At 38.7% G+C, this 14,574-nt stretch overlaps 1 protein-coding gene across 10 annotated transcripts in view; it reads right to left on the bottom strand.

Annotated features, from left to right (window-relative positions):
* Positions 1-14,574, bottom strand: part of Srbd1 (S1 RNA binding domain 1) — a 187,915-nt gene that overhangs the window by 105,575 nt on the left and 67,766 nt on the right. For all 10 annotated transcript variants that reach the window (XM_031357224.1, XM_031357223.1, XM_031357229.1 and 7 more), the window contains 2 exons: positions 13,698-13,788; positions 12,969-13,076 (listed from right to left, as the gene is read on the bottom strand). In XM_031357224.1, coding sequence (XP_031213084.1) covers positions 12,969-13,076; positions 13,698-13,788 — 199 coding nt within the window. The remainder of the gene's footprint in view (positions 1-12,968; positions 13,077-13,697; positions 13,789-14,574) is intronic.

The following is a 14,574-nucleotide window of genomic DNA, read 5'->3' as shown; positions in this document are numbered from 1 at the left end:
GAGAGAGACAGAGAGAGACGGAGAGAGACGGAGAGAGAGAGAGAGAGAGAGATCTGTAGGAAAGATGTAATACAGAAAGATGAGCCTTTCTGTACCCAGCTAAATTCTTTTAAATTGAAAACACTTAGTTTTTGACTCAAATATTAATCATTGCTTTTCCCACTCAACTGTAAAACATCTAAAAGCAGCACCTCCTAGTGAGAATCATATGTAAGAAGGTCTCAAAAGGCTTGAAAGGTGTAGAACTTCCAAAGGAGAAGAGAGAAAGATACCAGGCATTCTTTCTCTTGTATAATTAGTGAATTCCAATTGAAAAGCAGCCTAGGACTCTGAAGAAAGGGGAAATCTCTGAATGCTACACTTAGAAGCTATGGTTCAAACAGGGATGAAACATACCCTAAGTATTCTCCTTACTGAAGACACTCTAAAGGCCTCTTTGCCTTTACAGAACACCCATGTTTTGGCAAAACCAACATCTGAATTCTAAGTCAGAAACACCTCAAATAACATTACTGAAAGTGACTTAACATACCAAGTAGAAAACATCAATTTTAATGAAGGTGGCAGCAACGTGATTTCAAAAAAATAGAACTACCTAATTTAAACCTGTAAAGCATTAAGAGGGAGGTCTATCAACATTCTTATGGTCCTTAATAGTCCTCAGACTCATGCAAATCACTATGTTGAAAATGCTTTAGAGAACTACAATAATTTTAGGTAATCAAGGCAACTGCCTGTGACAAGCAGACTTAGCTGTGCACTGGCCAGGACTGTGCATCACCACAGCACATGTCTGTGAAGGCATCACTGAGGACTGGCCATGAGAATGTGGGCGGCAGCAGGAAAGGAACCGGAACTAAATACAACAGGGCAAAGTCAAAGGCCAAATGAGCATGAGCATTTGTCTCCCTCCACCTGACTGCAGACCTTACATGCCAACCTCTGTGCCTTCTGACTGCCATGATGGACCCTAGCTTCTCAGACCAAGAGTTAAAATAACCCTCCCTTCCTTAAATTCTCTTCTGTCAGCTATATGATAACAGTGTAGAGAAAAGTAACTAAGACGCCAATATGGTATGTGAATCAGTCTTTTAATATAGTAATAACTGCCAAGCTGATGGCTCATTTACAAGTTCAAATTGTTTACTACCAAGCAGCCAATAAATATTGCTTCCTGATCCTTGATTATAATAACACTTGTCAACCCAGAATAACTTGCAGTTAGAATGTATGGATAACAACATAATACTGGGATGAATTTATGTGCTTTACTATGTTGATCCTCAATAAGGTAGAATACACAAAACCCCAGAATTTTAAATAAATAGCAACAAAAAGAAAAAAGTGCTTTCTAAGGTGCACTGATTCGCTGTCTGTGACTATAAGCCAGAAAACTCCTGTAAGTATTGATGTCATACATCAGTAGTGTAACACTTTGAAGGCTAAAGCAATCTAATCACGTTTCAGGGCAGCCTAACATAGCAAGGCAGTGGAAATAGAAACATCTCTACAGCCTTCACTTTTCTTACCCCAGGGGTCACTCTTTAACATGCAAACAAAGAGCCATGTATGGAATATGGCAATGATGGCAACAAATTCTACATTGCTTTTATTGGCAAGTGAGCCAGATGTACTACTCCCATCTGTCTTTCTTCATCACAGAGTTTGACCCCAAACATCCTCAGCCTCACATTGACTAGGCTATGCTCCTTCATAAGCCCCAAAAGAGATCTCAGCAGTTCAGTTTGTGTCAATCATTAGAGTGTCAAAATAATATGCTTTTCTGGGAAAGGCTATTTATTACTAAACTGCTACATGTCCCTCAAGTGTGGATATCCTATATTCTACAAGCTAAGTCTTCTAAGAACTTCAATAAACTTCTAAGACTAGGCCTCAATTGAAATTTATTTTCCTATCACATATGAAAAAAAAATCAGGTAAGTACACAGAAAATTATAGAATATAAAAATATAGTAATTTGGGGGTTAGAGAAATAGCTCTACATTTAAGAAAGCTTGCTACTCTTTTAGAGGGCTTAAGTTCAGTTCCCAGTACCATCAGTCAGCCCACAACCCCTAGTAAGCCCATTTCCTCAGGATCTGATGCCCTCTTCTGATCTTCTTGGCTACCTGCATGTACATGGTACATATAAACAAATACGACACATAAAATAAATAAATCTTTTAAATGTATATACCATATCACATACAACAATTTTATAGTATTTTACTTAGATGAGAATATATTGTAACACACACTGTTACAATACAAAAGTCTGAAGACAAATAAATATCACTTTCTAAAGCAGGCCATAATTTCTATTTTCCACTATTTGGATGAGGAAAGTTTATAATAAAGACGATGGGTATAAATCCTTGGAAACTGGTAAGAGCCTTCGAAGTACACAGCTTTGACGTGTTTCCTCTTAGGTAGGGACAAAACCAATCACTATTTGTAAAACAAAAACAAAAGTTCAAAACGTAGCTATAAGAAGTTCTACCCTCAAATATTTGTCCTCAAAGAGTTCTCAGCCTCTAAGAGATGTATCTACAGGAAGTCTTGTCCACAACAACACATGGCCAGCCTGCTCTGGACCCCACTTCCTGGGGCCTTTCTTCAGACTCTGTTTCCCATGAAGCATTCAACTATAAACAGGCTGTGAAGTTCAATTGTTTAAACAGTCTCTGGAAAAGATACTGACATTGCCTTTTACTTAGTCTGCCACAGAAGTCAGAGGGTTTTCCTTGGCCACTCTTCAACCTTCTGAAAACCAAGGTACATGCCTGTTCCACTGAATCATAGCAGCGCTCTGATCTGAAACCCCTCAGCACCCCAGCAAACACGCCAGAAGCAGAGCTGGAAGAGCATGCTCTTACCTCTCATTTACTCTCCTCTCTGACTCAGTCCCATCACTACCATTGCCACTACCATCCCTACAACCCAACCCCCACCTCATCCCATGAACACTTGAGACAACTGCTTTAAATTTCTTTTAGTGCAGCAAGCAATAGCTTGTAAAAGGATGCAAACCAGCTGAAACATTTGACAGACAATGTTAAATACCAGGGGATTCCTATCAACCATTTTACTTTAAAAGGAACTTTGATGTTGGCTATCTTTCATGTTCCTCTTTCATGGCACATTAATAAAGAAAATGGAGCTGAAGTAAATCAAGATCCAAGATCATGTCTAGAATTACAGCACTGTAGGTACCTGATGAAATGCGGATTAATGCTGCCTGAGTAGTGAATAAATAAAAGCACCTCAAGCCACCAATCAGGCAAGCTTTACAAGTGCTTTGGAACTTTCTTCTGCAACTAGACCTGGGACACCTCTAACCCTCCATGTCCTGGAAAGCTCATTATCATAATGTGAACCCAAATGTTAGGGTCCCTTCAATATGCAAGTGCGATGAAGCAGAAAAGCTATGGGAATTATGTTGGGTGTAACCTTAGAAATGTGTGGATGTAGGGGAACTTAAAAGTGGTGTTTCACTAAGTTAGAAGTACCCAATACAAAGATTTAGCCACATAAAACACATAATAATAATAATAACAACAACAACAACACCATACCATGCCAAAAAACACAAATAAGGTGGATTTAAGAGCTCTTATTTTCAACTCTGAGTTTCTGGTCCCTGAATCTACAAGTCTCACAGAACTAAATAAAAAAAGACTCTAGTAAAGAATTGTTGCATTTCTGTATTCTTCTAACACAAATTGCAAAGCAAAGAACCTAGTGATTCTATGTGACCCCGACAGGAGCTGTAAGAAATAATTTATATGCTCCTGAATAACCAGCACAACATTTCTTTACAAAGTGCTAGCCAAAACTTACGGAAACCTGAAATCACAGGGGAACAACAACAAACCATGAAGGAGAAGAGGCTACCAGCTCATCTCAAAGTACAAATGGTCCCCCTTATTTACCACTCACCCTCACATGAGCAAACAGTGCTAAAGTGACTTAACGTATCTGTCCAGATACTCTGCGTGCCTGTGTTCCCCAAACAGAGAATCCAGCATAGACTGCACTGGACCCTATGGGATCGCTACTAAAAGTCCTGAAAGGCAGACTATCTATCTCCTATAGTATGGTTCCCAGCACTAACAAGAATATTATCACTGGAAAGATAATAATTCCACTCATCTTTTTACAAGCATTAGTCTTTACAACTATTGCTTTATACTAACATCTCTTGGTCAGAAAGTAGAGCTTATCTGATATATATGCTTTAAGTAATATTCTTTACTATTTTAAAATCACAGTAAACTGTCAGTTTACAAGAATATAAAATTGTAGGTGCCCAAATTGAAACTACAGAAAAAATATAATAACTGCTCAAAATAGGCACCATTTCTTCCATAACCTAAAGATTACCAGAAACAAAACTCCAAAGTTCATCACTTATTAAGGTAATGTTCAATAGTTGGCTGTTTAATTGACATCTACATTCTGTTCCAGCATGTGCACTTGTCTAAGAGAACATCTGTTTTGGTTACATTACACTGTATCTTTGGCAAGAACTTACAATAAAACTAACAAAAACAATCAAGGATCTGTATTGGAACTGGCAACAAAAGTAGATTTGTAACCAAAAACCTTAAGATGCAAACTGACCATCTCTGGGCTCTAGGCCAGTTCTAATCTAAGTCAATAAACAAAGATCTACCAGAAGGGATGTAGTTAAGGGTGGGTTGAGGGCAACTCCTGCAGATATTAAATTGAACTTGGAGACACAAAAGCACATGGGTTACAAAACTGGTAAAACACATTTTATTTTGATCAAAAACTGTCAAACTGAATTCAAATCTAAACATTATTTTGAAAAAAAAACAAACCCTCCCCTTATTATGTATTCCTTCTGCCCTCTGTCCCACTCTATTTAGCTGAAACAGTCTATTTAACTACATATGTTTAAAAGCATCCTGGTCTTTTAACAAAAGTACCATAAATTTACTTTTAAATTGACTGAATAGCACAAATATTCCAACAAGAAGCCTTATTAAGAAGATTCCAGTGCTTATGTGCAGGTGTGGGAAAAGAGAGAATATTAAGAGGTCAAAGGAAACAAAGTTCTGTAGTGTCTTACATCTTTCCAGGCTGCAACTACAGAAAATGTAGAATGGATATACCTCATCACTTTACCTTGTCATGACTTACAATGACCATGAGGAGACCCATAAAACAATTGAAGCCATCCAAAGTTCCAGGAGTAATTCATGCCAGGCACAGTACCACATGCCTGTGGTCTCAGTATTAGGAAGGATAAGGCAGAAGGATCACAAGTTTGAGCCCAGCCGAAGATAATAAATGACATCATGGGATGTCCTTCGTAATTACAGAGAAAGAAGGGAAGGAGCTACATTAATGAGAAAGAAATAAGAGCAACCACATTGCTTCACATAAAATAGTACTCTGACTTCAGAACACTGTGGGTTTTACACAGCTAAATACATCTGGGTTGTACAGTGAAGTTTAGTAATTTGTTAGAAGGTAAATTTCTTTCAACTAAAGGATAAGGTTCAGATGGCTGGTGTTATTTAAAAGAATTGCCCACAATCAGAAATCAAGGAAACCTCAGAAATCATCCCTTCAAAATCTAAGGAACACTCTCTGACACCGCAGGAGTCATTTTATCCAAATGAGAGCTCACATGACAAGACTAGCTAAAACCCAAGGCCTTTCAAATTTTCTCAGGTATTGATTCTAGCAGATTCTAGTGTCCACAGATTTGAAAAGCATACTCCAAATCTGACTGTAATAACCAGTCCTGTGTGCGTGTGCATGTGCGTGTGTGTGTGTGTGTGTGTGTGTGTGTGTGTGTGTAAGGAAGGCACTGGGGCCCTTGCATCAGACATTAATCAATTCCTTGGGAGTCACATAGCCGCACCTCTGGTTTACTCACAGTCTAGAAAGTCTATCAAGGAATGTGGCTGAGATTGAGTGTTCACTAGTCTAGTGTTTAATTTCTAGGTATACACTGACTTCCAGAGCCTACTGCCATTTTGCCTGACAAGAACACACCCATCAGCCACTTTCAGAACTTTATTTCTTCTTTGGAACAGGAAAATAGCAACCGCCTGTCTCTAGTTTCCACAGCCCCTCAGGAACCACACTGCACTTTCCTAAGGTTATTCATAAATGTACCACAGCATCAGGAAATGCTTCATCAGCATGAGATGATAAAATAAAAACTAGTACTCCTTATCTTAGAGAGGTCCTGCTCTAACTACATTCCTGTCTTCTTCTGTGATTCCCATTCCTATCTCAGCCCAAAAATCATTTTTTTCTCCCAGACCTGAAGGAGAGCTGAACAACCGTTCCTTGTGTGGCCATTGGTGAGGTGCATGGCAATGAGAACTATGTACAGCAGTGGGGTCCACTGACCACCCTCTCTCCTCTAAGGTGATCATTAACAGCCTTCTACGTTCTACTTAGCTCTAAGAGAAAAAAAGGTAATGATTTTAACCTTAAGCTTTAGTCTCTGAGAGCTATTTTTGATATCCTCTTTTAACAAATGTCTTTCATTACTTATACTTTTACAGCTTTTTTATGTCTTTGTAAAAGTCATACTTGCAGGAGGTCTGCAGTCAGTACATATAAATTGGTTTTCACTTTTCGTTTCAACTTTTTTTTCCTACTGGCAAAGCCCTGGAAACAAATGTACTCTCTTCAGAACATGATGGAATATTTGCATATAAAACATCATGATTACATACGTAAGAGCTAAGTTAGATACTAAACACTAGCAGATGTCAGAAGAAAATGTTTGAATGTAAAAGAAAATTTGTTCCAATCTTAGTTTAAGCAGAGGAAATTCAAACTCTTACACACACACACACACACACACACACACACACACACACACACACATTACAGTATTCTTAATACACTCCTTGATGCAATTACCTGATACATAGCAATGGATCTAAGACTTGTCCGAAGAACCAACCACCTGAATAGTTTTGGTTTTCTACAACAGTACTTTTATGTTCTACTCTCAGGAGTTCATCTCAGTTGGCCTACTAGAAGCCTTCTCTTATGGTGAAATTTCTATAAAAACCCTGATATGACTTAATAACCAAAGTGTTTAGAAACACTGTTTTCTCTGACACAAAGAATCTTACTGAGAAAATTCTATCTTAATTTAAAAATTTCAGAAAAAATTGGAAAGGATTGTGGTTTTGGTTGTCCAGATGCAGCCTCAGTGTCTGGGTCACATATCTTGGGCTAGATGTATTTATTTCTTTCATGTCTTAATTTCTTTCAAAATGAGGCTCTTTTATCATTTTATAAAGTAGCCCAAATTCTATTTCTAAAAACTTCTCACCTGCTCAGCCAATTTTCTCTCTTAGCAATTTTCAAGGTTTACAAGCTTTTAAAAGGTTGCTAGATTTCATATAGCAATGATCCTTAAACTTGACTGATTTTGCCGCTCAAAAGAACAAATATACTGCATATTACAACCCAGCACACATATAATCCAACAGTCATAAGATGATGCCTGGCCTACATTTTCTGTTCTTTTCAACTAAAATGTTTTTGAACTTTCACCAATGGACTAAAATCTGTGCTATGAAAAACACAGCTCTAAAGAACACACGTAAGAATAGTGAGAACAGAAATCTAAAAGACACAGATAAATTCATATACGCATATTCCTTCAGCGTGAGTGGCTTCTTAAGATTACAAAGACAGCATCTCTATATACCTGGAGTCTGTACTTCTTGCTGCTCTGTACAATATTCCTTTGCTTTTACTTCTCCATGTAATTTATCACTAATTCACAATCCATATATAAACCCATGTATATTTATCTATAAGTTTTCCCTACTGGAATAAAAGCTGTGCCTCTCTCAGAGAAGCAAAGATCAATGAAGACAGTCCAACAAGCTTGGTCTAGTAGCAAGCCAAGCTCAGCCCCCATCTCTGTTCATTAAGTCCTTTTTATACTTTCCAAACATCATGTGTCCTCCACGGGCCTTGCCTCAGCATGTGTCTGTCTCAGCTGATATCACTCTACCAATCAGTCTGAGTCCACAGAAGCGGCAAGAAACTGCAGCACGTCACCAGAAGTTTTTTGGTACATTTCTCTCTATGGAGCCCCAACAAATGAAGCTCAACTATGTAGTGTAAGGCAAAACAATGCATTCATTATTAGTAAAGAATCATGTGTCGGGGCTGGCAAGATGGCTCAGGAGTAAGAGCACTGACTGCTCTTTCGAAGGCCATGAGTTCAAATCCCAGCAACCACATGGTGGCTCACAACCACCCATAATGAGATCTGGTGCCCTCTTCTGGTGCATCTGAAGACAGCTACAGTGTACTTATTTATAATAATAAGTAAATCTTTGAGCGGGAGCAAGGCTGACTGGAGCAAGTGGGGTTGACCAGAGTGAGCAGAGGTCTAAAATTAAATTCCCAACAACCACATGTAGGCTCACAACCATCTGTATATAGATACAGTGTACTCCTATACATAAAATAAATAAATAAATCTTTAAAAAAAAAAAAGAATCATGTGTCCACTCACATGTTTGCTTTAGCAGAACATTCTTTCACCTGTGTCTGTTTCAGCTAAACATTACTTCATAGTCTGCCTTAGCCTTTCCTGTGTGCTCACTTCAGCTAAATGTTCCTTCACATTTGCCCCAGCAAAACAACATCCAATCAACTTTCCAAAGAACCCTTAAGTTTCTACTTCAGTAACATGAACTTCATTTTCTTTTTTAAAAAAGCTGAAATTTTTATCTTAAAGTAAAAGTCTATTTATTCCAAAAGGGAGTAGAGCTTTCAAGGCCCATCCAACTTCTTATAATTGTTAGTCTCTGGAAGGTACAAAAACTTATCTCAAGCAAAAAAGCCTTATGATTCCTTAAATTATGTGTTCTTCCTATCAAAAGTTGCTAACACACTGGAATGAAAGAATTGCCATGCCCACTCATCTACTCCAGTTACATCTGCAATATCAGGGGTAAAAGCCTGATTGTGGACAAGACTTCAAAGGGAGTTTGTGCCTCCCGGGTATTCAGTCAGTCATGGCATCCCCTAACTCAGAGGTAGCCCAGACATGTCCTTGCGAACTCACATGCTAGATGCCCACCAAGATATGATTTATTAATAGCTAGACAAAATTTGACATTGCTCTCTGACCTTTACCAATGTTCCAACATCTTAGCCAAACCCTGGCTTGGAATGTTACCCATCCAGACTAATGCTTTCAGCATTGTGGGTGGGACATTGAAGCTTACAGAATGGGAGACTTATCCCAAGGCAAGGTCAAGTAGAATCCTCATTCTCAGTCACCTACTGCAGCCAAACCACTCCTAGGAATTAGCAAGAAATAGACAAGTCTCTACTAGCCCAGAAGATTAGCCATAGTGGGCGTTTTACTAAGGATGGAACCTTGAGCCGAGTGTGTGTGTGAGACAGTGTGCAGCATTCTAGCATTCAAGATTGAAGACTGGAGATTCAAGATTAGCCATAGTGGGCATTTTACTAAGGATGAGACCTTGAGCCGAGTGTGTGTGTGAGACAGTGTGCAGCATTCTAGCATTCAAGATTGAAGACTAGAGATTTGAGATTCGAGATTCGAGGTATGAGCCTCTACCCTCCTGGCGGGCGTACCCACAGCCTGCCCCCCCAACCCCCGCAACCGATCCCCTCCCTCCGCCCCACCATGTGGGACTCCGGCCAGGCCCATGTGGCCCGAGCATGCTCAGAGCCCGGGGGTGCTGCACCAGTCCAGATGAGATGGCTGCTGTTTTAGACTCAGTGTGCTTCAGGTGACCTCAGATGTACCTTGACTACTGAGCTGCCAGATTTTTCATTTCTCTTTTGCAATGACTGTAAAAGTCTGATGCCATTTTTGAGAAATACATTCAGATAACACACTTCTTTGTATCAACTCTATTTATCACACACAAATCCCTTGCCTACCTGGCCAGAACTTTCATCACCCCGCAGAATAAGGGATCCCTGCAGAAACCTAGTCCCTGGCAAAGAATGAGCATCATTGTGTGTTTCCCAGATATCTACTACCAGGGCTTTCCTCCTAGCATGATCTAGTCACTTCTGTCCCTCAGTAACCAGGCAGAACTACACGTAATATCTGAAGAACACACCCAGACACACCTCCTCCACAGCACCTCCCTTTGCTCCTTTGCATAGCATGCTGTTCTTCTCAATCCATTCTTATTCCTTCTAATAAAAGTGCTCATTGAAAAGCTTTCTTATTTCTTTTTAGATTTGCCTGCTAACACCCATGTATATTGTAAAGCTTTCAGCACAGAAACATAAACAAGTCAAGCAACAGCATAAACCAAACTGTTCTGCATTTCTAGACACCAGGTTTGAAGTGACCTCATATATCTATGATGCTCCAAAACATACACAGCAAGGTGATTTAGACCAATCTTAATTCTAAAGCTTGTCAATTGGAAATTAAAATATAAGATATCAAATATTAAACATGTCATATGAAATATCTCATTTCATAATTCAACCATACAACTCTACCATATCATAATTTTATTCATAAAATCAACATCTATCTTTGAGAAAATATTAACTCTATAAAGATCTAAATGCTCAAAATCTAAAGAATTTTAATGCTGATATGACACAAGTAAAAAGTTCCATATATGGTTTTATGTGATAGGTCCTGGTCAAAGCATAAGCACATTATAAATATTGTCTAATTACCTTTGGGCTTTGTGTATAAGGTTTACGTAGAACATAAAAAAAGGCTCATGTTTGAGTTCAAGTCCTAGCTACATGATACGTTATTATACATAGGAAAATATCATAAAATTAAAAAAAAAAATCATCTAAAATATTAAACCTATCTGGTCCCAAGCATTTTAGAAAAGAAGTATTGCAGCCTAGTATAAGTCTAGTCAGTAGTTGAAAAGATGTATGGGATCAAAACCCATTTAATGCTTAATGTTAATAAATATGAATGGATTTATAGCAGGCTAGAGTAGATAAAGTACTTGTTGCTTGTGTATGGGAGCCTGTGTATAGACTCATAGCATTTATATAAAAGCCATATACAGCTGCAAATGCAATAACCCCTGTGCAAGGTTGGATGGAGACAGGAAAATCCCAGTGATCTGCTAGCTAGCCAATCTATCCTAATGTCTAGCTCCAAGTTTAGGTGAGACTTGGACTCAAAAGATAAAGTAGAAAGGTTAAACAGATGGCTCAGCAATTAAGAGCACATGTGACTCTTAAATTTTCAGTAGCACTTTCAACTTTAAATGTAAGTGACTGACTAAATCCCAGATAAACTCTGCCACTTGGATCCAGTTTAAAATTTTCTCCTTTGTAGTTATGATTTGAAAGCCTGGATGATTTTTTTTCCCAGGGTATGGAGAAGTTCCAGAGATTACAAAAGTGTTTCAAGGGTAGGAGTAGAGATACTAGAAAGTAGGTGAATGACTGTGATGTAAGTGACAAGATGTAAGTCACAGAACATCGTAACCTAAGCAGCAAATCATGATAAAAGGCACTCCAGAGTGGATGAGGATGTACTAGAGGCTTCCTTAGGATGGTTTAAAAAGATTTAAAAGTAGATTGACAAGATTATAGAAATACATAAGAAACAGTACATAGAATGACAAACAGAGAAAGCATGGAGACAAATGGAAGGTCACACTTTAAACTAACCAGTGACAACAAATGAAATCAAATACTGATTTTCCTAGTGCAGTCACTGTAAATTCTGATTAGATAGATCTCTGCAACATTTAGAAACTTCACATGTCCATGGTAAAGTGCTAGTAAATAGATTTGAGCAAACAGACAAGCACATTGGGGCTGATGTTCTATGACAAAATGCATTAGAATGAGAGCCAGAATGATGTCTCAGCTACAGGAAGAGATACAACTCACTATATGGAGACTAAAACCTCTATGCAACAGTTTCCTGATATTCTCAAGAGGAATGGAAGAAATGAACAGTGAATGTATGTCAGGCACAGCCACTCTACAGTATAATGGAACTGTACATTTCTAGTGTCTCTGGAACACAAAACTACAAATCCATGTGCCCTCTCACTTCTAGTAACTCACAGCTCAACTACTACAAACACCAAATGGCTTTTACAGGACTTATCTTTTAAGTATGGTTGCTTAAAGATCAGTCACTTTATTCCATCAAGTTTAAAAAAAATCCAGATTTTTATACTATCATGGTTCATTTTTTCTAACACCTAATACCTAAAGTTCACTGAAGACAGGCTCCATGAGCACATTCAGAACAAACTCAAAATGTTTTCACTACTTTTATTTTGATATTTTTGAGGCAGGATCTTACTGTATAAGCTCATGCTGCCCCCAACTTGCAAGTACTCTCCTGCATCAGACTCCCAAGTGCTAGGAGTACTGGTGTATACCATCACTTCCAACAGCATTTTTTAAATGATTCCCAGGTTGTGTATACATAACCATCATAACTATTCCTGAGATATTCACATCAAATTAAGATGAACAGATAAGAATAAAACTAGCTATAGTAAACATAATCAGCCATGACCAAGGGTTCAAATAGCTTCTCAAAAAGTCCTGGTGTCCATGTGCAGTTTTGAGACTAGGGAAGATGTATAGTTATCTTGGCTCTCAGTTCCAGAATACAGTACATTGGCTTAAAATTTTGGCGGAAAAAAAGGTAATTTACTCACAGGCAGTGGTTGCTAACTTGGGCTTCCACCATCCTGATTAGTTAATGCTTAACTAGAGTCCTCATATCAAGTACAGTCTGGGAGACTCCATGAAGTAAACCGAACTCTGATTGCTGCTGCCATGAGCATCTATCTGCCTGCTCGACTCACTTCTGCAACATTCTTGTTGACAACCAGAGGCAATTAGAGAGGCACAAAAGGAAAGGAAAACTCATCCCACAAAGGAGCCTGGGAAGCTCCTACACACTCCAAGCCAACAAGTCTCCCTACTGTTCTTACCAGTAAACAACATCCAGTGGTGCAAAGTACTTTCTCATTATCAGGTCAGCAAAGTAAGATTCAGTTTCCCGGCAGGCAGTCCCATTTCCGATCACCACAGTGCTGCAGCTTCAAGGGAAAACAGAATGAGGACCTGGATGAGTCCCAGGCATACTCTGAGGTCAACCACAGAAAGCACACAGAATGTACAAGTGCTAGACACAGCTCTTCCTCTTGCCTGTATCCATGCAACCTCTCCTCTGCTCTAGACTACACAGTGCCCTGCATTTGGTTAAGGGGGTGGTGGGGAGGCAGGGACAGAGAAATAGTTTACAGTCATCTTAAGAACAGTCAGGCAGCTTTCTTCTCATCTACAAAGAGCCAAAATAAACAAGTAAACTTAGACTCATTCCAAACCATAATAAATACAACTAAATTACATGATTTTCATTTCTGAAGTTCTTAACTACTATTAATATCCCTTCTTCAGGGGAAAATGGAACGGAGGGAAGAGGGGATGGGAGGATGTCCCAGGTACCACATCATCACCTCTAATTGACAGAAGGCGGAGAGAAGAAAGAGTATTCCACCACAATCTCCACGTATGAGTTCTCCAGCAATTCCCCACAGCATTGTGCACAAGGTTCCCTCTTTCAGCCCAGGTGTTTCCCTTAGTCCCACACTCCAAATTAGGAGCTTCAAAAGTTAACTGAGCCACTAAACTACTCAATAGGCTATTTATTTTCTTACTTGAAATGCAGCAAAAGCTTCTTGATCTTCTCTGCCTCTCGGAAGCCTTGTCCACAGTGCAAATAAACCACATCAGTATGAAGTATCTGACCTTAAAGGGGTATGGGGTATAAAAAGACATTTGTAAACTATAACTCATTACTGTTTCTATTAATCAAGTTGCAACAGAAAATGGAACTGGCTTATCTTTTAAAATGTAATTTCAGGGTCTGTGAGCTGCCTCAGAAAGTAAGTGTGCTTGTCTCCACATTTGACACCCTTAGTTGGGCCCTGAAACCCACACAGCAGGTACAAATAACAACCTCAAGCTCTCCTCTGATCTCCATGAATGTACATACCCACACAAACTAAGATGTAAAAAATGTTGTTAAAATAAAGTCTGATTCATTCATATTCACTAGATCAGGTTCTTCTTAAGGATTCAGAAATGCTGTTACTTTCAAAGTAAAAGAACTCCACTTTTCAACACAAGACCATTACTAGGTGGGCATTGTTATGGCGCCTACAGGAGAAAAGGTTTTATGAAAGACCTATCATGGGCAGCAGCTACAGCTCACTCCTGGCTGCCTGCTATAGAGATCAGGCATGGTTATGCTATTCTGTTTCATTTCAGTTGCTGATATAAAAATTTGTTTATTCTATTTCTTTGAGCTGTATATTTAAGAGCTTCAGGCTTTTGTTAATCTTGTATTATATTATACATAAAGTATTTTATTTTTAAATAAAATTTTTAACTAAAATAAAAGGTTTCAGTGTGATCCCTCAAAAAAGAGAAGTAAATGAGCTATGTAAAGATGATAGGAAATCTATGCTGTGTACAACATAAGGGTCTTGAAATCTTGCTTTTCCTATCTCAGCCTCTCTATTAGTAGTATTG

Source organism: Mastomys coucha, unplaced genomic scaffold (assembly GCF_008632895.1).
Source record: "Mastomys coucha isolate ucsf_1 unplaced genomic scaffold, UCSF_Mcou_1 pScaffold6, whole genome shotgun sequence".
Taxonomy (NCBI): domain Eukaryota; kingdom Metazoa; phylum Chordata; class Mammalia; order Rodentia; family Muridae; genus Mastomys; species Mastomys coucha.
The sequence above is the reverse complement of the archived record's forward strand: the minus strand, read 5'-3'. Positions and strand labels throughout refer to the sequence as shown.